The sequence below is a fragment of the Fringilla coelebs genome (assembly GCF_963513975.1).
Source record: "Fringilla coelebs genome assembly, chromosome: 13".
NCBI classification, from domain to species: Eukaryota; Metazoa; Chordata; class Aves; order Passeriformes; family Fringillidae; genus Fringilla; species Fringilla coelebs.
Window position 1 is genome coordinate 16,178,347 of NC_140039.1, and position 24,561 is coordinate 16,202,907.

The 24,561-nt window shown below is 41.7% G+C and overlaps 1 protein-coding gene across 20 annotated transcripts in view; it reads right to left on the reverse strand.

Annotated features, from left to right (window-relative positions):
* Positions 1-564: 564 nt before the first annotated feature.
* The window catches only part of MAGI1 (membrane associated guanylate kinase, WW and PDZ domain containing 1), a 331,729-nt gene continuing 307,732 nt past the window's right edge, over positions 565-24,561 (reverse strand). For 7 of the 20 annotated variants that reach the window (XM_084214795.1, XM_084214798.1, XM_084214792.1 and 4 more), the window contains 9 exons: positions 23,151-23,242; positions 22,004-22,196; positions 17,379-17,672; positions 14,013-14,216; positions 9,663-9,753; positions 9,485-9,548; positions 8,342-8,488; positions 7,050-7,188; positions 565-3,389 (listed from right to left, as the gene is read on the reverse strand). In XM_084214795.1, the coding sequence (XP_084070921.1) occupies positions 2,689-3,389; positions 7,050-7,188; positions 8,342-8,488; positions 9,485-9,548; positions 9,663-9,753; positions 14,013-14,216; positions 17,379-17,672; positions 22,004-22,196; positions 23,151-23,242 (1,925 nt within the window). In that variant the 3' untranslated portion in view covers positions 565-2,688. The other 13 variants (XM_084214800.1, XM_084214790.1, XM_084214794.1 and 10 more) reach the window with 9 other exon arrangements.

Here is a 24,561-nt window from a genome sequence, read left to right on the forward strand (position 1 = left end):
TTGAAGTTTCAGATAAACAGATGAGTGGAGCCTGTTAAACTGTGCAAGACTTAAAAGTTGTTTTAAAAATCTACGTAATAGAAACATTTTTAAACCTTAAAAATCTTTCTACATTTTAAGAACTAAGAGATGGGAGACCTACAGCCTTGTGATGTGCATATATATATATATATATGGCACCAACAACCTCTACTGAGCAGTTGCTGCCTTGATTTTCTCTGGTCACATGCGCTTACGTGTTATGAATAATCAATGACACAAACCTCAGACGTAATTACAAACCCTGCTTCACCTAAACCTTCCGTTTCTGACTACTTTAGGGGAAGAAATTTTGTCCTGGAAGACTGGGAAACTTTACTTTAAGGCTTGTCAAATGATAATACATAGTTAATGGAGGATTAATACGTATTTAATAGATGGCCATTGGTGACCATAACCTACGGTTTTATTAATTTAGGCAGGGATGAATAAGTAACATTAAGGTGTGGTTCTTCCTTTATCTTATCACTACACTCGCATGCATGCTTTGTATGGAAAACTTTATTTGATAATAAAAATAGCATTCACAGACTTTCTCCTTCTTTGTTGCTACATCATATACATAGTGTCTGTTCCAAGGAAAGAAGCTCTTACTGGGTTAAGTCCACATCTACTCATCCTAGTGTTATGTATAAACCCAATTAAGTCAAATAAAGCTATGAACAATGTAGTATTTATATATGCATAGTGTTTTATAAAAAAGATTGGCCCACATACTGCTTTTCATCAACACAGAAAAGAGCATTTTGCCTATAGCATGTTGCAAGAAATGAGGATTGGAGAATATAGACTGCATACAAGTGCTTAATAATACATAAGCAGGCCCACCATGAAGAAAGAAATGATATTTTCAAACCAACAAAAGCTTTAGAATTACTGATACAGTCTCCCATTTTAAAACAGCTTTACATACCTGATTCAGTTTACATTAAAATATATCCCCTGAATCAAATTTTTTCCATTTTTAGAAATATAAACACTTAATCACATTCCTCACACCTAAATTTTGTCATAAATCCTCTTTTATACAAGAAAAAGGCAACAGTTTTGTGGTTTTTTTCCAACAGGCTCTATTAATTACAATTTCAACTGTACACACAATGATTGGCCATCTTCTTTCTTGGTTTTGTTTTTACAGTACCATGGCAACAACAGTGATAGACTTGCAATGGTTTTGTGTTCATATGGAGGATGTGAGTCAGTATACATGTACACACCAATGCACTGGAAAAAGCAGCAGTTTACTTTAGTGGTCCAACAGTAACGGCAAACATTTTGGCTCAGCTAGGCAGTAATCCATTAAATCTTAGACCAATGCTACAGCAGACTTACCACACAGCTTGCAAATTTAAAAATACAACTTAGAAACTTGCAGGTTTCTCTTTTGCTGCTGTTCTTAGACTCAAATTTACAGCATATAATCAGGTATGGATAGGCTTCCACAACCAGGTTGTCCCACTGATTGCCTCTTTTAGCCTGTGATTTTCTTTTGATACTTTTTTCTTTTTTTTTTCTGTTTGTTTTCCCTCCCCAGCAAGTGCACACCTTTTGTCTCAGTAAGGATGAACCAGTAAAACAACAAAAAACCAAGCCTTTCACAACAGAGCAAGAAGAATTGAGAGCTTTTGGAATTTGGCAAAATAAAAGCCCACTGGTTTTGCCTGAGCAGAAGGAATACACCTACTCCAAGCAGGGGGACTGTGCTCCCGCCGCATTGTGCCTCGTCCCAGAATCCCAATCCCTCCCCTTGCTTCCAAGCAGATACACAATACCATGCATGCTGGGGTTGCTGTCCATATACAGCTGGGAGATGAGCAGGGCTGCTGCCTTAATGACAGATCATCGTTACATGTTGCTGAGGCTAATGAGAGCTCAACAGTCCACGTTAGCGTGTGACACAGGCATGGTGCTGACCAGTCCTTCTGCCTCTGCGCATCCTGTCCAGGGGGCCTGAAAGTATAAACTGTTCATGGAACAAACTACAAATTACTTATTGTAAATCGTCTTGTGCTGTGTGGGTTTGGTTGCTTTTTTTTTTTTTTTTAATTATTTATTATTATTATAAATATCCTTCATTGAAACAGTAGTCTCTTCAAACAGTTCTTGTAATTTTAGGAACATTTGTCTCTTTCCTTTTTAATTCCTTCAGCAGGAGCGCTCCATTCCTACTGAGATGAACAATTTTCTTCCTTCCCCACCCCCAACCCTTAAAAAATTTTCTACATACAGTGTAGCAGTGAGTCACTAGAGAACAGTCTGGATCAAATTATTCAAACTTGGTCATAAAATCCTTTGCCTATATTATATTACTGGCTACCCCCACTTACTATATTGGGGAGGGGGGGAAAGTAGCCCAATAAAGGGATTATTTTTAAGAAATCTACAAAGAATGTAGAAACAAAATTTTATAATCCTTTAGGACCAACATTTGGCAAGTAATTAAAAAAAAAAGAATACACTGAAAAATACTTTCTTTAATATTATACATCAGGCACAACGCTTTTTTTTTGTTTTAAGATTTCATCTGCATAAACGGTTTGTAGGATCAGCAGGTGGCGGACGTCTCGTCGCCTGCGAAAGCCAGGTTGGTTCCACTCTCTCCTTTGCTCCCTTGGTGTGGGGAAGGCGACGGGGACCCCGGGGAGCCCCTCAGATGCTGAGGTCGGTGCTGCACTCCTTGTAGGGCCGCCTGCGCTGCTCGGGCGGGTGCCTGCGGCTGGGCTCGTGCTTCCAGCCGGGCTCTTCCCTCTCCCGGTGGCCAACTCGTTCCTCCCTGAGCCGTCTGTCGGGCGACCTCTCCCTCCGCCGGTCGGACGACTTGGCCCGTCGGTCGAGGGAGCTCTCTCTTCTCCGCTCAGGGGACCTCCTGGGCTCCGTGAGTCTCTCCAGCGACCGCCGCCGCCGGCCGGGCGACCGCTCTCTGCGCCTCTCAGGAGAGAGGTCTCTCCTCCTCTCAAGTCGCTCCCGTCTCTCCAAAGTGTTGTCAGCGCTCCTTGTCCCTTCCCTGCGCTTTTCAGGAGACCTCCTCTTCTGCCCGTTCACCACCGCCCTCTCTGGCTGCCTTTCGTGCCTCCTCTCCGGCGACCTCTCCGTCTTCCTGCCTGGCACGTGGTCGTTGGTTTTAGAAGTCCCATTCCAAGTGTGGTGTTCATTGGGATGTCTGCTAAACTCTCTGCTGCCTTTTAGGTCTCTAACGTAAGTCCGCTTGTCCCCATGTTGTGATGATTTGTGAAGGTCTGGTGGATAACTGGACTCCGATGATGGGTGCTGCCGTCGGTCGGATGGCGCGGGTTTCATTTCCGATACATTTTGTGAACCTGTGGCGGGACTGTTCCTGTCACTGCTGGGGTCTGAAAGAAAATAACAGCAAAGGGTTTGGTATTGATGCCTTCCGTGGTGCTGTGACACCACTTAGCACTCTTCAGACTTCATTAGTGACAAAAACAAACAACTGTTAAAGCAGTCAGCGAGGGCTAACCGAAGCTTTTGTTAATTTAACTGTGAACAACGAGAGTTACAGGTTAGTACTGGTGCTGCTCTGATCATTAGCCATGTTTTGGTCCGAGCTGAACTCATCTTTATGCTCTTCTGGGCATGGGGCACTTTACATTTTTCCCCGAGCCCAATTCAAAATGTTTCAGTAATACTACATTCTTTCCAGTGGAAAAAAACCATTGTAGTTCAGGTTGTTGGCTGTTTTTTTTAATAGCTTCCAATAAAGAGGGCCTTTAGGAAACAATTTTTGTCTTTTAAGACATTATAAAGAACTGCCTTCCAGGTGTGGGAGGCGTCGGTTCAAATAGCAGAAAATGTAAAGAATATAGAATTGATTATTAAGTTTTCACCTTGTAAAATAACATTTTGAAGGTGTGAGAATTAGACTGTAATCATGCCATTTCCATTTCATTTAAGGCATTGCTTAATCTCGCTTAGTTCTACCACGTTACGTAAAGTCCTAGGGTAGATTTTGGTTTTGCCACAATGATTCAAACAACGATGACAGTAGTTATGATTTTTTCATATCAAAGCAATGGAAAGATATTGTAATATGTAGGATGGCTTTGATTCAAATCTAATCTCCAGTTCATTATTTTTCATGTACTATTTGAGGTAAAATACAGCTGAGCTGCCTCTGCAAGACAAACTGCAAAGCAGAAGTAGAAAAAGAACATCCAAACTAAACCCCAGCCCTGTGCTGCAGCTAAGCTACAATTACTCCCGTCATTTGTAACGGATGTTTATGAATGATTCATTACAAACATGAAAAACATTAAAGTAACTGTGCTGCCTTAATGCAAGTGCTGCTTTTATTTGCTTATTGTTTTCTTTCTTAAAGTAACTCCTTCGTGGCAGCTTGGCTGGCATTAGCCACTTCCTTACACTTGCACCCCAACACCCACCTTGAGGTGGAATGCCCCGATGGCAATGACTGAAAACCCTCACAAACACTTGTGAGGACAGATTTTTTCTTTCCCCCCTCTTTTTCTCCTTTTTGCCTTCCCTCCCACCAAGCCAAACACTCTACATTCCTCCTGCCATCATGCCAAGCGTCTCCCATTTGATGGCATTTCCAGTCCTGAGCTTGGGAGGGTTGGTGCGTGCGCGGGCTGTGATTTTTGTGAATTCCAAGTGAAACCCACGTTACAACTCACGTGTGGGTAGTTTTGCTCTATGAGCACTTTGAGGCCACAGCTGGGGATGGGACCACGCTGCTTTCCTGTGGCTGTAAGCACGTGGCTTGTGGCAACCTGCCTCTCACACAAGGTACAAGCGAGGTTCAGACATGTCCTGTGGTGTGTGTACTTACAATTTGGGGGACGCAGGGTGTTCGGGATGAATTGCTGTACATATAGAATATAGCGAAGCAGAAAAGCAATGTGAGGGAATTAGGCCACAGCACAAAAACACCTAATATTGATTTTAGCTACAAACCGTAGTTTGATTATGGCCCATAAGGTAGAAGCAAGACTCCCCGAGCTTGTCATTTCTCATACATGCAGCGATATTAGGAGGTATCATCGCTGAGGAAGGAAGAGCCCAGCACCAAGAAAAGTAAGAGAAAGAGAAAGAGAAAAGTAGAAAATTTAGATTCCCTATAATAAAGATGAAAGAAAGAAAAATCTTCATATTTTATCTTAGAATAAAGAAAGTTTATTTTTCCAGTCAGATTGTCTAGGCTTCACCCAAATATAAGGCTGCAAAGACAGCAGTTGTTATTATTGTGACATAAAGAGACATCTAAGAGGTGATTCAATAACCCAGACAACGAGAGCATCCATTCTAAAAGACAGCTGGAACAGCGACACAGAATGTCATAGAAAAAACAGTAACAATCAAACAACAACGAAAAATAAAGTCCACCAGAGACCACAACATTAAAAATAAGTACAAAACTCATTACAAAAATATACAGCCTCATAGAGAAGCACGTTCCAATCAAGTCAGAAAAATATTGGAACTTAACATTATTAGAGGAACCATTTGCGACTGCAGCGAACAGAACAAAGAGAGAAAGGAGTCCCAAATGTTACAAGGATATTCTTTACAGTAGTGCAACCCCTGTATATTAAATCCTTGCTTGGAGAACGAACGTTTAGTGGTTAGCATTAGCCAAAAGAAAATTGGTGATGGATTTCCATCCTCAGTGCAACAGACATATGCTTTGAGAAGTGAAGCACTTAATTTACAGGGTATTTATGCAGTCTAGCATATGATACAGTACTGTACATCCAAAGGAGTATAGGAAAAGACAAAAGTAGAAAGAACATTACAGAATTTCAGTGCCATCATTGAACCTTCTGGTGTGCTATTTATATTACAGAAGTGTAAACCCACAACTTCCCTTCCATATCGTTAAACACTTCAATTGTTTGTTGGTTATACTCTGAATTGGTCATTTTAAGTTAAATAATGAGCAGACTGAGCAGAAACTCTCAAACATAGTACAGTAAATGAAAATAAAATCTAGTTCATAAATTGTGCAGAAGGGTTTTGTTTCTGGTGTTAGGGCATGGAGAGAATGATAAACACAGAACTCACTGACACAGAAATAACCCAAATACGGGGAGGAAAGTATAAAGGACATCCCTTCAATCATCAGTTTCTATAGAAACCTCAAAGACCTTTGGTTGGGAGTAGCCCTCCATCGAGGGCACAATATTTGACAATTATCTCAAATAAATAAGACATAATTATAATATTAAATAGTGTGCTAAGTTAAGCCACCCAGCAATCCAACCTCCAGGGGAAGAAAAGGAAATCTAATGCAATTCTTAGTAAGAAACCAGGACTGATTGTTTCCCCCAAGACAGACACAAGAGCACCTTTTCATAACCTCCTCACCTTTTCAGACCTTACAAATGAACTAGCTGAAACCAGCAGACTGTTTAAGGGGGGAGAAAAGGGCTCAGGAGGCCAAATCAATATATTTTTGCAGTAAAGCTTTTTTTTTTTTTCCCTTCTTTTTCTCAAATAACTTTATAAATATTTACATAAATATTAAGGAAAGGCAAAAATCTCATAAGCCATCTCAGCATTCATGTCTATGGATACAGACAGGAACTCAGAGAAAAACCTAACCAAAAAAAATAAATCACTGCTTCAGAATAGCAACTCGGGATCCCAGTTTTTGCATTGATTAGAAGAGGAGACCTACGTGAAACAACAATTCAGCCGCTGAGAAACAGTTTGGCACAGTTCAATGACATTCCTTTTTTGGCTGGACAAGACAATAAGGTTTGTATTGTTTTGTTTTGTTTTGCTTTCCTCTCTGATCACCAAAAAATACTGCTATGATGATCTTGCCTTACACTGTGCCCCAAGTCCATGGAAGCAAGCAAAGGATGAAATGTGTAGAAAATTCAGCACAAGCGAGGCAATTATATGTTGCAAAGGTTGGTAAGACACTGGTGAGAAAGGAAAATAAAAAAGAATTCCCGCTTCAGATCTTGAGACAAATATTCATGGAGTGATGCCAGGGAAGAAAGGAATGTTTTCATAGTTTGACCCACCATATTCTGGGACAGAGCCATCTCCACGTTTCAGAAACAGGCGGACCTTGCGGCCACCATTTTTAATCAGTTCGATGGCCCGAGCGTGCTTCATGTTCTTGGTAGTTTCTCCATTGATCTCTAAGATTTCATCACCAATCTGCCAATGTAATAAAGAGACTATGATTAGAAACAAGTCCCCATGAGGGTCCCTACCAGCACACCACAAGACAGTGTCCATAGCAAAGGTGGAACAACTATGCATCAGGTGAAGCTAAACATGACCAACTCCTTCCAGTGAGCGCCCACTGTGTAGGGGTCTGGGAGACGTGAGGATGATGGAGAAAGCTTGAGGTATCAAAATATTTCACTGCTGTTCTGAAAATCACTTTGCAATTACTGTATTGCTCAATAGTAAGTGCAGTGTTAGAACTGGTGCTATTTTATTTAATTTTGATTATTTGTAATGTCTTCAGTCAAAGTGGTTGCTTGTTTCACAGTCTGCTCCAACTGGGATGTTCACAGAGCTTTTTCAGGTCTGTTTCTAACTTGGATATAGTGTGATATAGATCTATAACTTGGATATAGATACTACTATGAATCAGCAAAGCTGATTCTGTAAATATATTAATTTATCAGGAGAAGAAAATAAGGTGTGGAAGAGCTTGTCAAAACATTGACTTTCACAGGGCAGCACTAATTTTGCATCATATTTTCATCAGCAAAAATTTTGGACCCATAGATATACCCCTAGCACAAGAACTTTGAAAATGCCCTTCACATGGCATATCTGGAGACAATGACATATGTGGGAAAGTTATAGGGCATTCTCTAACAAAGGTCCAAGGACTACATAAAACCTGTCAAATTATTTTTTCAGTAGGCATTTTATAACATATGCCATTGTTATATAATGTCTGTCATTTAGCTGATTAACAATTAATGTTAATCAGAACCTACACTGTAATTTTGTAACCCATGGGCTACAGACATGTTCTGTCCCCTCTCTGCCCACTAGCAGGCAAAGACTGTGGCTGTTCCATTTTCACTGTTACATGTGCCCTTAGGCTTTAAACAAGAGATCACATACTAGAGTTTGGAAAGCACTGTTGGAAGAAGGGGGTGAAGCCTTCCACTGAACACACACTGCTATAGACTGCGCACCAAGAGTGACAGATGCCATCAGCACAAGTAAACAGAAACCACTTTCACTTCACATTTAATTTCTCTTTTAGCTAGAACAGCAGAAAGGAAAGGCAAGGAAGTCAGCTTATTCCAAAGCCAAGGTGGTTTTAAAGGCCCTTTGTGCATACCCTCATTTTCCCACATCTCTCGGCGGGCCCGTCCTCGGCCAGCCGCAGCACGTACAGGTCCATGTTGTACTCCCGGCCACCGCGCAGGCTGAAGCCAAACCCTTTGGCTCCTCTTTCGAGCTCAACAGTGTAAAAGTCTTGGTCCTGCTGGAGAGAAGACAGCAAACACCCAATTGAACAGGAAGTCAAGTACTGCTCCTCTCTCATGCTAGAATTATTCAAGCAATGTTTTGTTAGTAATAATTAAAAATTCAAAATCAGTTGAATTTTCACATGCAGACCAGGATCTGCTGCTTCCTCAGACCCCACTCTGCAATTTGGACTTCTGGTGGTTGCTGAAGGGCTGTTGGCATGAGTGGGCTTGGCCATGTCCTGTTGTGCTTTTTTGGGCACCCCTGTTACACAGCCCCTCCCGTACCCAGGGCAGGAGGGGACATTTTAGGAAGGTGGTTGAAGGTTTTATCAACCTTTAAAGGTAAGGACAACCTCCCTTCCAGTGCCAGCTTTAATGCAGTGTCTGATGGCACCTGGGGTGAGCCTGTGCCATGGTGCTGGCTTTTTGTGTTGTTACTACATCATTTATTCCTTTGCAAGAAGCTCAGAAGCCTTTGCATTGTTTTTCTCAAATGCTATTATGGGGATGTTTTGAAGTCCCTAATGGGAGATGTTACTTCTGGGATGGCCAGTGGCAAGGAAAGCTAACAGTGAGATAGATAATCTCTCTAATAAGATGCCGTCTGTGCAAGCTGGAACACTCCAGCTATCGCCCCTTATTAAGTTTTCCTGGTTTTTATTCTCTGAATTTTTCATTTGTACACAACAATACTTTCTGGAGAGGCCCCTCACAACAGACAATTCAACAGACAAACACAAAAATTATTACTGCCCTAAAAACGTCAGCTCTTTTTTTCTTTATTTTTACTCCCTCAAAGTCTCGATGAGAATGTGTTGGAAATGTTTCTAAGCTGAAACCACAGCAACACATATTAAGAAACTAATCAGTAAAATCCTCTTTCTTTTCAGCAGACTGAGGGAGAGCAGCTTCTCAGAAGGAATTTCAAGGGGACTATTTAAACACAGCCCTCAAGCAGATTGGAAACAACAGTCTGTGGTAAGCAAAACAATTAGAGAGGTACTCCTTACCTGTGCTGCTTGGGGTGGTTTGAAATCAAACTGGGATTCCTGCTTTGGTTTGGTGTTGTTCCTGCTGCAATGAATGAGAGGGAGAGAGGAAAATACAGCTCATGGGACGTGCAAGTGATGAAGAAGTAACTGAAGAGAGAGCATGTCGAGATGCCCTCCTCAAGGAAAACAATCTGACCTGGTCTCCTGTGGTATTTGCTGAGGAGTATGTGTGGTTGTGATTGTAGCAATTTTTTCTGCATTGGTCAATAGAGTAGCATTGGAGGATTCTGCAAAATAGATTTTGTTTTTATTATGAGGGAAGACCATGGACCATTCACTGAAAGAAAAAAGAGTTTTGCAAAAGCATTTCACAGAAAAGCAACATTACATTGTTTTTATAGAACTGGAGATGGGATCAAATGTCTTAATTCCCCACATTAATATAATAAGTATGTATATGAAACTGTACACTCAACTGGAAAATGAAAAAAAAAAATTAAATTAGGACATCTGGATTGGAACCCACCCGGACCATTAGACACATTAATGAAAACTCACTTATAGATAAAGGATTGAACAAAGTTTTGTCTATTGTCTAAAGACATGAATTCCAACCAATTAAGTCTCTAAATATTGTAGGTTGGGTGGATTAATTTTGCAGTATCTATAACTATTCCAGGGACTGTAAGTTTATCAGTCCTTCTTCCATCAGAAACTGCAATCTCCAGTAGAATTGGTATGTGGCTCTTATCCAATACTTCACAAGATGATACTGAATGTGGCTAAAACCCAAATTTACTGAAATCCTTCTCTGAAATACAACCCACTGCTGCCTCAGCACTGGAAGCAGGAACGTGGAGCCACCGGCACCAAATGCATCAATAACTCAGGGTAACACTTACAAAAGGGTCCACTGAGAGAATACAGAGAGCAGGAGCAACTTCTAAGCTTAATTTCTGCCTAAAATTAAGGTCATGTCAATCCCATTACCCAATAATTAGCAACACAGACCTAGAACTCTTCTGTATTGAACTCAACAGATTTTCCAGAGCTATATATTGAACAAATTCTGAACTGATATTAGTACTGAAGAGTTTCAAATGCTGAATTGCTCCAGAAGCCAGCAGCTCCTGAAAACATTCCTCCTCTCCTGTGGGAGTTTGACTTCAGGAGAAGTCTCAGTGGTACTCCATGTACCTTGATGGTGCTTAACCACACAAAATGCTCAACAGTTATGTTGGTTGCACTTGGAGAATAATGGGCAGGGTCAGCAGAAACAGCCACTCATCAGACATGGCATTCCCAGCTAAAGGCACTGCAGTGGCAGGCAGCTGCTCCTTTGCAGAACAGCTCTGTACACAGGAGACCCCCTCTTTGTGTCTCTACCCACTGTACTCAGGAGAGATCCACAGAGTGCAAGTACCTACAAAATACTGACCATGATCCATCTTTCAAGACCAAAATCTAAACTAAACGCACAGCCACTAAGACAACAGTGACAAAAACTGGATGGAAACATCTGGATCTCCAACATAAAATTACAAGGCCTTCTAACCTGCCCTTGTTTGCCTCTCAAGCTACAGGTATCCACTAATTCATTTAACTGGCTATGGAGAAATTGACCATTATTAAACAGAGTCCAGCTGTAATACAAAATTGCAGCAATGGGAGGGTTTTTGCCTGAATTAAGATGTGGCGGATCCTGGGAGTTTAACTTCATTTACTTCATGGATTGATATTAATTCTGGAGAATTCTAGGTAAAGGGAAGCTTCTTCCTTTCTGTAGCTATTTGCATGTCAAGGGAAATTCAAGAAAGGGGACAGAGAAAAAGAAGAACCACTTAAACAGATGGGTGCAACAAGAACACAGCTCCTTTGCCTGCAGTGCTCTGCCCAAGTTAACATGCACAAACCCTCAGCATATGGAGCTGAAACATCTTCCAGACCAGAGCTGGCTTGTGTCCAGCAGCTCAGAGAGCAAGAGAGGCTCCTGGGTCTGCCTGCACCTCTCAGTGTAGGCATGACCAAACCACACCCTTGTGATAATGTGCCATTGACACCTGGCTTGTGTCAGAAGATGCCCCTACAAGTAGTTACACTGTTGGGGTTTAAGAAATCTGTTTATTTTGTAAAGATGCCTTGATGTCAAAATCTGTCTCCTACATAAGAAAGCCCCAAAACATGGTTAAGTGTTCTGTATTCATCCAGAACAAAAGCCTCTGAAATCTTCCACAAATATTTGGAGATCAGATGAAGATGGGCTTCAAAGAGAATGAAAGATTCCTACCCTTTAGTAGGTCACACTAATAATACCAAGCAGAGCAACAACACATCTTTGGTACAGATGTATCTTCACACCACTGTGCTGCATCTATCTTTAGCCCACCCTCTCCCATGAGTCAGGAGTTGTGCATAATTTTGCCAGTGTTTTAGACACTGCTTCAGGATGCATGCCAGCCACCATGCAAAACTGGAACAGAATATAGCAAAAATTATCTTTAGTACAATTATAATTGCGTGTTCTAAACCCTACATATTTCATTGATTCCTTGCCCTGCTCTGCCCTAAAACTCTTAGTCACCAATTACATGCCTAATCTAAGCTTGTCCTGTTCCAGCATTCTGTATCCTTGGATCTGCTGGAGGTGTGGTAAAGCACCATCATTTCATTGCAAATACAATCCTGCAGTTATCTGTGGCAATTAACTTGTGCAAGACTTATTACAAAGCAAAAACTCTAGGTGTTTTTAATAATGTTAGAAGAGATTAGCAGTGTGAGTTTATTGTGAGTCTTGTGATGCACCTCAGTTTCATGTTTATCTGACAACTGGCTTCTGATTTATGGTCCCCCCTCCTTGAAGTACACAGGCCATTTATATTTGCCAAAAAAGCACTCAAAAAGAAACAAAAGAAAACAACAAATCAAGAAAAGCATACAAAGACATCAAAAAGAAAACAACACTGAGAGAGATTTCTTGTATCTCATGGGATTTTAGAGCAAACCCTTCAGAGATTTTGAGAGTGTTGGGTCTTACTATCTTTTGGAAAATAAATGCAGGTAATACTATGCAAAGTTGGCACTCTGACTTGGAATTTCAAAGTGACAGTAAATAAAAAGCCTTAAAGCCTGAATTGCTATGAAAGCAGAGTTGATTCCTTCCCCAAAGAACAGCTTTCCATCTCCTCCAGGAATACGTGATGTCAATCACAGGTACATGTTTCCCTAACCTAAGCAATTTACATGATATTTGGGACACATCATTGCACGAGCAAGACTGGCTCAGCATTTATGTCAGGAGGTTATATTCTTAAAAAATTCTTAAATCATTTAGAAGCTGCTTAGTTCTCAGATGGTTTTGCGTTTTTAGAAAATAAGCACTTTATTTACTTAAAGATTCACCTTCCTTTTTATCAGAGACTAAACTACAGGTAATGAACAACTCTTCTCTCAGTTTATCTTTCAAAACAGGCATGCACAGGCCAGCTCAGATGTTAGCTGGATTCACAGCCATTTTATTATTCATGAACACCCTATTTGCTCCAAGCAGCAGAGGATTATATAGCATTTAACCTGGTACCCACTAGACAGTAGGAAAATAAAGCTTTTGTGCAAAACAGATCGCCCTAAACAGAAATAATTTATAGCCAGATGATTTCTCATCCTGGTCTATGGGGAGCAATGTGGAAAGGTTTCTGCCCAACGAGCTCTCACTTTGAACCCATCCATGGCAGAGAAGCACAATAAATAAAGAAAATACTGAGAATTTAGAACCACAGCAATTTTAGTTCTGCTGCAAATACTTTACAGAGTTTCTGATCAGTTCCTATCTGGGGATCAAGCTAGGGATTAATTTAATGGAACTGATACAAAACACAGATCCTTATTTTTATTAAATACTTCAGTGACCTTAAATCAGCACCAAGTGTCAATTTATTATTAGGGAACCTGCATGTTCCCTCTCATCTGAAACAGTGAGATCCTGTCTAGGGTAACTCTTAAAATGCAACTTCAGAACCATCCCTATTTAAACAGTCATTTTAAAATGTACTGAGCTCGCTCTCAAAGCAACTTACCCAGAATAAAAGCAAATCTGCTTTTGAAACAGCTTAAAACGTGTCAAAGTGTTTATCTCTTTCTGTGATCTCCTTACTCTATAGCCTGCTTGTGTCTATACAAAGCTTTAGGAATCACACATACTAACAAATGATTCCCAAATTCTAAAGCTGCATTATTAAACTAAGAATCAAACCAAAGTGTATTGAGAGATCCATCAAATTTATGGAAGATCATTTTAAGCAGATGCATGGAGCACAAAACTCTTTTCTTTAACGCTGAATTAACACCTCTCTGTTAAAAACCAACCATCTCTACAAAAAGAAACAAAAACTAAATCTACAGGAGACTCACAACCTCCCTCACCGCTAACTCCCAAAGCGGGAGCGGAAACTGACCCCTCCACGGCTCTGCAGCTCCACCTGACAGAAAAATCCCGGGGACCAGAACCAAGCAGAGGGTGAGGCAAGAGAGCAGGAAACAGATACTTTACCATCTCCTGGAATGATGCGCAGGGTGACGGTGTTTCCCGCTTCCTTAATGAGGTTGACGATGTCTGAGTGCGACTTGTTGGTGATGGAGCACCCATTGACGGCCAAGATCCGGTCGCCGACCTTCAGCTTCCCGCAGCGGTCGGCGGGGCTCCCTTCAATTATCCGACCTATTTTGTGAGGCATGGCCACACATGCATTTCCCGCTTTTGTATCGGTTTGGGGGTTGTTTTTTTTGGTTTTGGTTTGGTTTTGGTTTTGTTTTTTTTTTGTTGGTTTTTATTGTTTATGTATGTGGGAATATGGTGAAGGGGAAAAGGAAAAAAAGGGTTGAAAAGGGAAAGAGAAGGTTAAGGGTTAATTAATTAATGCATCAAGCAAAAGTTATTATAGGATAGCTTTGCTGCCAGTGTTCAAAACATTGGCAATCAACTAGTTGAGTGCACAACACTTTACTTCTTCCACAAAAAGGTGTTTTGCTAATCCCTCAAAACTCCCCCCAAGTGGATTTCTGTTAATAAATGGTGCAATTTTTATTGACTACAACTGCACTTAGCAGCTCCATCATAACCCAAATCTGATTTTGTTTTTGAAGAAAAAAATTGAAACTGTTTATAGAAAACTCAACTTTCCTCCTCCAAGATTACATCAGTGTCAGCCTCTCCAGTCCTTCTCTAAGCCAACTGCTGTTCAAGCTTCTGCCAATGTTTTGTTCTTTCTCAATTTAGAAAGATAAAATCATTCTAGGCCTAGGAGGGAGTGTGGCTCCCTATCTACCACACAGACCCACTCTACCAGCGCTGCATGGGGAAGCAACATGAAACATTTTTCTTCCACTGTGAATAAAGGTACTACCAGGGAAGGCACAGGACCACTACAGATGGGCCAAGACTGACAAAGGCAACCTGTTTGGTGCTGGCACCCACCTCAGCTGCTACTAACCCTTCCTCTTTTATGATCTTAGATGGCATCAGGTAGGAACAAAGAAGGAATAAGGTTCTCCTCATTAAACACCTCTAAAACCACACACAAAACCACTGAGATGTCTGACACACAGAGCGAGAGCACTTTGGGATGAATGTGTTCTGGAGACAAAATTCTCCTCCTGTTCTATGCAGCTGTTTTGTTTCAAAAACTCTGGGTTGTCCATAACATGCATAATTGGGACACAGGGGATACACAACATGACTCAGATAAATCCAGTGAGCTTTTCTACAGCTCCTTTTTGTGGGCAAGAGGCCTTGAGGCACACAGCACATGGTCTTCTCACACTTTGCATCCACAATACATTCACCCTCAAGATGCACTTTCCCATCTCTGCTGTAGTCTTCATTTGATTAGTAGTTTTAGAGATACACACACATGACAACACTAGAAAGACCATAAAGAAGAAAAGGCTAAGACAAGGATATGTGAGGTTGGAAAGATGCAATGAAAACTGGCAGAAAGTGTTAATATTAGTTATATTAGTTACAAACATTAGGGAGATTTCTTTTTTTATTTTGTCTTTAATTTTACCATGATGTTAGAAAGTTTCTCTTTCTGGTAATACAAAGCCCCATCCAGTTTGCAGTTTATCCTGTTTTGAGGGTGTGAGTTTCTACTCTATCCAATCCACTAAACACAGATGACAGAGCCCAAACCAAAGTGACCAAGGTGGGTTTTAGAACCAGTTTGGCCCATCTCTAAATACTACCCATGAAAGAAAAAAACTACAAAGCAGGTCGAGAGCAAGCACCAGATAGCAGAGGGAACACATCTCATGCGGAGTGTTAGGAAAAAACTGAATATACTTGAAAAAATTAAAGGAAAAACAGTCACAGATCAACAGATCTCCTTGGGAGCCCCTGCACAGAAAACTTCCAGTTAGCAAGAACTTTGGGCTAGAGCAAACACAACTTTTTACAACCTCAGGTCAAAGTTTCTCTGCAGAGAAGAGTTACAGCATAATCTTCATACAGTAAAAGTAATTGACACACGTTTGCAAATCCATTCAGAAGATAAAAGCATGCCCTCGTTTCTAGACTGCGTTCAGTTTAATCTGTTTTACATTACACCATTGTGTTCTGGCACCAAAACTATCTTGGGAGAGCAGTTTCCAGCAGCAAGGACAGTGTGAGAGAGCCTAGAATCTGAGAACTGACAGAACTCAATGCACTAGTTTTGTACTACAGAATTCCCCCTTGAAATCTCTGCCAGACTGCCCAGAACAGAGCTAGAAATAGCCTGTTCTACATCAATACCAGCAAAGGTGGTGGTGCTCCCTTGATGTATTACTAAGGGTGTCACTGATGGGTAATGGAAAGAAGTGTCAGAAAATAAAGCCTGGGAGAATGAGGGAAAGGCTATTTCTTGCACCTGCATGCCCCAGAAGCACTCAAGCTGCCCAGGAAGCCTGCAATGCATTTTCTCTGCAAACCACAGCGCTGCTGTGGGAGGTGCTGTGAAGATGGACAGTACCTTCCTTTCCCTCCACCCCTGTCACAGACTAAGGGAACACCTTCCTTTACAAAGTACAAGTGGATGCTGCCTATGGCCTCCTTTTGGAGGAGATGGAAAGGGAAGAAAATAGCATCTCTGACTGGTTTCCTCCTTGCAATGACACTTCTGCTTGAGAAAAGGCTGTTCTGGGCATATTTGCAAAACCAGCTTATGTGCATCTCCTCTGCAGCAACCCCTGGAAATGGGTATCTGCCTAGCAGAAAGACTGTCTTGAGACAGAAACCATGATTACCTTTATTAGGTCAGGATATTATGTGTGACATAGCTTAAACTTAATTTCTTCCTACTCTGAAGAAATGCATTTGGGAAGAGGTCAAATGGGTAAAAGAAACATCCCGTTCTTTTAACAGTATTCCCTGTTTTATGCCTCACCAGCAAGCAGTATTAATTAAAACTTTCCAGCTACCAGCATGCTCACAACATAATGATGTTCAGAATAACCCTGATTGCCAAAGAGAAGTTAATCAGTTTAAGCATTACTGCTTTTAAATCAACTGGCTTGATTCCACCATCACGAGACATATTTCATTCCACCTGCTCCATTTCTGCACTGGCAAACAGCATCACTGGGAGGATCCCCAGCTGCTCCTCTGAGAGCAAACCCCAGAGAGGCTCTCCCAGAAGGTGAGCATCAGGAATTGCACTGGTGGCATTTTAGCTCTTCAGGTTGGGACGTCATTTCACCTTTCTCAACCCAGTGCCGAAAAACACCCAGGAGGCAAACACCCACCGAGTCCTTGCTTTTGCTATAGCTACGTAAATCAGGGCCCGCTCATGACTTTTAATCAAACAGATCCCCACCCGCCTCCTTGGGCCACAAATCTCGCCTCTCACCGGAGGTGCGACCAAAAACCCGCGGCACTCACCGAACGTCGTCCCCGCCTCGGGCCTGCTGACGGACGAGACGATGACGAAGCCGAAGCCCTCGTTCTCGCCGCGGCGGATCTCCACGTCGTAGGGCTGCACCACGGCGCTGACCACGCCGCTGCCGCCGCCGCCGCCGCTGCCGATGCCGCTGGTGCTGCCGCTGCCCGAGCTGACCGTGTTGAGCGAGTTCTGGCTGCCCTGCGGCGTCCGCTTCTCCTCCATCAGCGAGGCCGGCTGGTTGCTGCTGTGGTGGGAGGAGGCCGGGGATGGGACTTCATTCTCTGCCTTGGGAACTGGGGAGGGGAGAAGAGAGAGCGCTCGAGCAGGCTGCACCAGTGTGGGAGTGATGGTCAGGATGGTGTGGGTAGGATGGTCAGGACAGACGGAGATGAGAGATCTCTGAAGCCAGGTCTTGGAACTTGGGGTTCATTACAAAGGGCTCTGCTGGGAGCTGCCAGCCACAGCTCGGAGCAGGCCCGAGAGAAGTAAAGAGAGTGGTAAAGAGAAAGAGAGAGAGAGGATGAGAGGATAAGAGGTAAAGAGTAAAAGAGGAAAAGAGAACGAGGTTCCCATTACAATACAATAAATTTTCTTCTCTGTTGAATATTCTAATTCTCACTAAGCAATCTAATACAAGACACAAATCTTATGGCATTTACATACAGACTATAAGAATCATTACATTACCATACTGTGTTACATTTTAAACTCTAAAAACTACTCTTTGGACTCTTTCTGCTAAGCTAGTAGGGTCTGCTCTGACCTTTGGACCTGTCTGCAAGCAGAGGGTATTGTTTCAGCAAAAAGGGATTATTTTCAGCTGGCCACACCATTGTTTTCTAGTCGTTCAGTAACTAAGGTATCTCAAAACTTGCTTTCATTTCAACCTCACTTATAGTTTCTATATTCTCAAAATCTTTTGCCAGGCAATCATATTTATAAGGCTTTCCTGTTTCATCTTCCCCAACACACCATTTAGTGCTGAGAGGAATAGTGGATCTGTCCAAACAAGCTGTGGGTCTGCTGGTAGATAAAATTAGCACTGGGAGATAAAAGAAACAATGGGAAGGGTTCCACTGATTGATGAATGGAAAAAGGTATTTGCTTTTACAAATAAACTTTAGGTTTGCTGAAAAATGAAATTAGACATAGAAAAGATGAAAGAAACAATGGGGAAGAAAAACCCCTAAATTCCATAAGAATTAAAAATTAAAAGGGAGGGTTATACATTAGAGGGAAATCTTTGGGATCAGGTGTTCTGGGCAGTCTGTACCTCTCAAGTACTTCAGCCAATGGGGAAAGAGAGAAGGGAAATGTAGCTGGGAAATTGGGATAAAAAAGGAGGCTGCGTCCTCCAAAAATTTGAGAGATCCCAGGGGAATGCCCCATGGCCTCTCCCTTTATTCAAATAAAGTAAAAGCACTCCTCTGTCTCCTTTTTGGACATAAACCTCTGATGTTTGTGGATTAATTTTCCTAACAGTGCTTGGAGAGAGGTGTCTACTGAGAAAAGGGTAAAAGAAAATCACCTGCTTTAGTCTGTCCATCTATGGCCATGCTTTCGATAGCTCTGCTCATGGGGGAACTGCCCACACTGCTCACCCTCTCCTGCGTGGGCTCATTCAGCCAAAGCCATCCACTGCCAAACTGCAGCCTGGTTAAACCAGGGCAGTGCTGCGTGCTTGGATGCTCTGTGGCATTTTAAACCTGGATCACATCAGCTCAAAGGTGCCTCCTCCAGCTATTGCATCCCCACCTCAGTCATATATGTACAACCATATGTATGTTGTACATATACATGCACAACCCACAAGGAGAGGCAGTAATATCTCACAACACCACCTTCTGTGTAGTTTTAAACTGAAAGCTATTAGTTAGTGCACTGATTGCATTTGATTAATGGGATCTTTAGTAATAACACTCTCTCAACATGAACAAAACAGCTTGTGAACCAAGCATTCCTGGATAGAAGAACAAGCAACTATCATCTGTACAGTCTGGTACAGACATTAAACATTGTTAATGTTAATATTAAACAAGTGTTTAACAGCAACTAAAGTTGGAAGGGGTATTAGCTTAAAATCTAATCAGCTACCACAAGGCTTGAAGAAATCTCAAAAAAATTGTCCAGACTCTGCTCGAGTGAGGGCCAACTATACCTAATATCAGTCCTGACAGATGTTTGTCTAATCAGCTGTTAAATATCTCCTCAGGCAATCTATTGGTTGCAATATCTGACTTAAATCTTCCCTGCTGCTACATAAGGCTATTATTTCGAGTGCTATCTAACAGGCATATGGAGAACATATTATTCCCTTCCTCTTTGCAGCAGCCTCTGATAGTCTTGGGAAGTTTAATACCTCCTCCCCCTCCTCTGCTTTAAGCTAAAGAATCCAAATTTGTTCAATATTTCCTTTCAGACCATGTTTTCTAGAGCTCTCCTTATTTTCCCTGGTCTTCTGGACTCCCTCCAGTTGGGCTCTCTCCAATTCAAATATGTCTTTCTTGAAGTGCTGGACCATATTGCACTAAGCCATCATCTGCTGGGAAATCAGGAGAGTTTCCCCTGCCTACATCCCTGCACAGTCTTTTTCTTCACCTGAGCCAACCTCAGCATAAAGCTTGTGGCCCACAATAGCTTCCACTTCTTGTTACTCAGCCTGTTCTCCACAGCCCATTTGTGCAGCTGAGAGCAGCATATTGCACTTGTCCTTGCTGAATGGCTGCCTCTGGTAATCAGGTCACTTCTCCAATTTGGTGAATCAAAATCAAGTTGAAGATCTTAAAAGCACCAGCATGAAAATGGATGGCAAACAAAATCTAAATGTGTAATTTCATGATGAAAAAAAAAAAAAAAGACTTTAAAATATCCTTGGATAGAAGTCCTGTCTGCACTTATATACTCAAAAGTATGTACTAAATAGATAGCATTCTTCATATTAAGATTACAGGAGCATAAAATTTCCCCTACATGAATCTCAGGACAGAGAGTACTCATTTAGGTGAACAATCTTTTTCTACTGGCATACAGATGACAGGAGGAACAAGGGACCAAAATTCAGGAACAGCCTTCTCCACAAAGTTCTGCTGAAATTTAAAAGCCTGCAAATATAAGGTGAAAGAAGGGATTCTGAATAATTTATCCTAGAGTAAGTGTCCACATTTGCAATGATTCAGAAATAGCTCGATCTGCAGTAACATGCCTCTGAATGAAATATCAAGAGAGATCTCATGCATCTAAATCTTTCATGGTAATTTCCAGCCTGGAGGCTGTAAAACTGCATAGAAAATCTACACACAAAAACAATACCAAAATTCAGCTGCCCTTCCCCTTCCTCCCAATGCTCTTCTAAAGCTCCTCTCACACCAGACCTTGGTCAGAAATTAAAGACAGGCCGTCAGAGGAGAGACACAACCTGGTGTTAAATCCACACTGGGAAGAAATAAAGAAATGAGAAGTGAACATTTATTTATTATTGTGCAGAAGAAGCTCAGGCCTGGATAAGAACACAGAGCTATTTTAGAGGTACTCTTCTAGTCCTAACTTCCACTGAGGACCTAATTTCCAACCTGAATGTTATTTTGATTCTCTCGAAGATCAAAGTACATCACTGCCTGTTTATCTGATGATGCCTAAACTTGAAAAGCTATATAATAACCTTTTCTTTGAGTGAGTAAAAGCAAATGCCACCCCTGAGTTCCTAAAGGGGCTCAAAGGGACAAGCAGCACTCAAAAGTTACTCTCCAGTATTAAACACATGGCCACGTGTTATTTAGAAAGCTCATGCTCATGTCTTCATTTTCTCTGCTATTATGATATTTCTCAATCACTTGGTGCCAAAATGGTACCACACAGCGTCACTTCTCTTTGCATGTTTTTTTTTCTGCCAGCTTCTTTTCTGTTCATTTAGATCCTACACTTGTACAGCCTGTGCACGATGCCCAGTGTAACTCAGCATATAGAAAACTCTCCAGACCTGTGCAACCTGGTCTAGTGGAAGGTGTCTCTGCTGTGGCAGAAGGGTTGGAAATGGATATCTAAGGTCCTTTTCAGCCCAAACCATTCTATGACCCTGTGACAACAAACATGCCCACCCTGGCCCACCAGAACCAACAATGTTTGCAGTTTCCCATCCTGAGCTCACTTGACTACACGTTGAAGCTTTCCCTGAGCCACCACACACCAGAGCCCTCACTCACACTCTGCCCTTGCCTCCCCTTCTCTGGACTCTTCATCATCTTTCCCCTCACTCCCAGTTTAAGGGTGACTATCAGGCTGCACATTTATTTTGGGAAGTATACAGAAAACAAGCAGTTGGCCACAGTGTCCGCTGCATGAGTCAAACTAGAAATTGTACTTTGCAACCGAACAGTTCCCATTTTATCTGAAACCTTATGAACACTGGGAAAGCCAACTAAGACAGTCTTGACTGGAAAAAAAATACTTGAAACTTATTTGATCAGGAACGAAAAAGACTAAAAACAGGCAAAAGCGGAAAATAACAGCCCATCCCTTGAGTTTTCCCAGCACTAGAAGAAGCTTTTTTTTTCCCCTTAGACCATTTGCTGAACAGATGGGATCCTGGCAAGAAAACCCACCCCTGCGGGGTGATACCGCAGCTTACCTGTGTAAACCACTTTGCGCCTGACGGTCAGGTTGACGTGACCCTGTTTGGCTGCCTGCTGCATGAGCTGGACCACGAGCTGGTGAGATTTGCCCACCACAGGCGTCCCATCCACGCAGATCAGCTCATCGCCCGATCGCAGGCGGCCGTCGGCGTCAGCAGCACCCAGCGGTACAATGTGACCGATGTAAATCTGAGGAATTGGCACAGGAGGAGAGAGAGCCGTGAGAACCAGCTCAACAGCCAGCTGCAAGCGAGGGGCACTCCCAGTTAGACCTGATTTAGGAGGGATGTGAAATTGCTGACAAATGTCTGCTGGTCAGAGAAGTTGCTCCTGTGAAAGCGGTTCTGTGTGAATACAGCACGTTGTGAAATTGTAATAAATTGACATCTTGTTTCTTTAGGCAGTCCATTCACTCTAAGGACAGACAGCCTTGGGAAACGTCTTCAACCAGACAGTGACCAGACAGGAAGATGGTTAATAGCACTGAGGGTCTTGTCAGGGAAGCTGAGATTGAGTTACCCTTTCAGTTGCCTGCAGGGTTTACAAGCTCTGCACCACACGCTTGTCCTCCAACTCAGTCTTGGTTTATCTTCAGTGAGCTCTGTGGAGTTACTCTAACACGAGATGAATTCGTGGTCTCTCTTCCCATAAATGAGCAAAATAATTTTGGCAGGGAAAAACATGGAAAGTCATGCTGCTACTATCTAGCTAGGACCTGTGCAGCACAGGGAAGGATGACACCTCCCACAGGCACTGGATTTCTGGTAAATAAATTAACTGAATTCAAGGAGAAAACTGAGCATTCTAAGATCTGAGAACCTGCCATTCTAAGATCAAAACAGTTGCAAACAAATACATCCTGTCCTCAGTGTCCAAGGACCTATGTGTTATTTAGTTTATCATTAAAGGAGAAGGTGAAGCCAAACCCATTTCAGTTACGGAGTTCTGGGCTTATTTTGGAGGGAGGGTGGGGAGATGCAGGATATATATATAGATATATATTTTCCAATATATATTTTCCAATATATATATATATATATTCCAGTAACTATTTAGCAGTGATTTTACAGCATAGTTTTGCTCAGCTGTACATTCTACTGCTATGTTTCTGAAAGATGCCACAAACTAAAACATGATACTCACAGGTTCTCCAGGCTCATTTCCACCTAGAATCCTAAATCCAAACCCGGTTTCCTTTCTCCATAGAAAGATATCCTGCTCTTGATAATCTGGAACTGAAGGGAAAGAAAAAAAACTATCATTTTTAATCAAAATACCACACCTTTTTACCCAAATCAGGACATAAAAGGCATACATAAAAGGATGTGACATGCAATTTTAACCTTTAAATGAGGTGGGCTTGGAGACCACCTCCTTTTTACGTTAAAAAAAGAAACATACCTATCAACATTTATAGTTTTAAATACTAAAGGATTATTACATATATTACCATTAAAAGTTATGCAGTGTTTTCTACTTTCTAGGTACCTAATTGTAACTTGTCCTATAATATTTCCTTCTGTCAATATTAGCATCATTACCCATGGCAAGAGTCTCTTCCAAACCATCAATAAATAAATGTGTACAGCAGAGAATTACTCTGCCAGAAACAATACAGCTGCCTCCTCTTACATGGGAGACAGAAGAGCCACTTGTTATGACTTCTACTATTTAATTAACTTCCCCAAGCATAGCTTGCTATCTGTCAACCAACCCTGCTTTAAATAACTGTGGGACAGATCCCCAGTTGGTGTAAATCAGAAGGGCTCCACTCAAAGCAATGCAGCTCTCCTGACTCTCACTTGCTCGTGTACAGGCTCTGCAAAAGCACTGAAAGCACTGAAGAGATAAAACCAGCTGGAAACATAAAAAAAACCCGACCTCACCTACTCATTAGTATGGAACACCAGCAAGGTTTTTACAATGAATATTACATACAGTGAAGTACTAACCTTGAAGCGCTGTTGAACAGCAATGTTTTATATTAACTTACTCATGCTTGCTTTCATCCCTTTTTTAAAAATGCATAACTAATTGCTAACATTATATCATATCAGAAGACAACTTCAGGTTCATTTAATATTTATTGGATAGTATCTGTAACATTGACTAATTTTGTAATGATTCCCTCCCAAAATTTATAATTAATGATAATAAAAAGCTGTTGCTCTACCAGTCAGCTGCCTATAACTTCAACAAAGAAACCGAAGTATATCATTCAGGAATCCAATTTAAAAAGGTGCCTCCTCAGACACAGGATGCAGCACATTTAATGACACATCATCTAGCTTTCTGTATCTGTGAACAGGTTGTTTTCCACTGGCATCAGTGAATGTCAGATTGGGCCCTAATTGGATTTTACACTGTCTGTGCTTATTCTGCAAAAATTTGGGTCTGCTCAGGTGCTTGTCAGACTTTTGGTTACCTCTGAAGGTCTCTCTTCCATGAGTTAAAATATAACATGAATGGAAGAACTGGGAATACTAAAAATTAAATGAACAGGTAAACGGTAAGCTACAGATGTCTGCTTTGACATTTTCATTTAAGCTGGCTT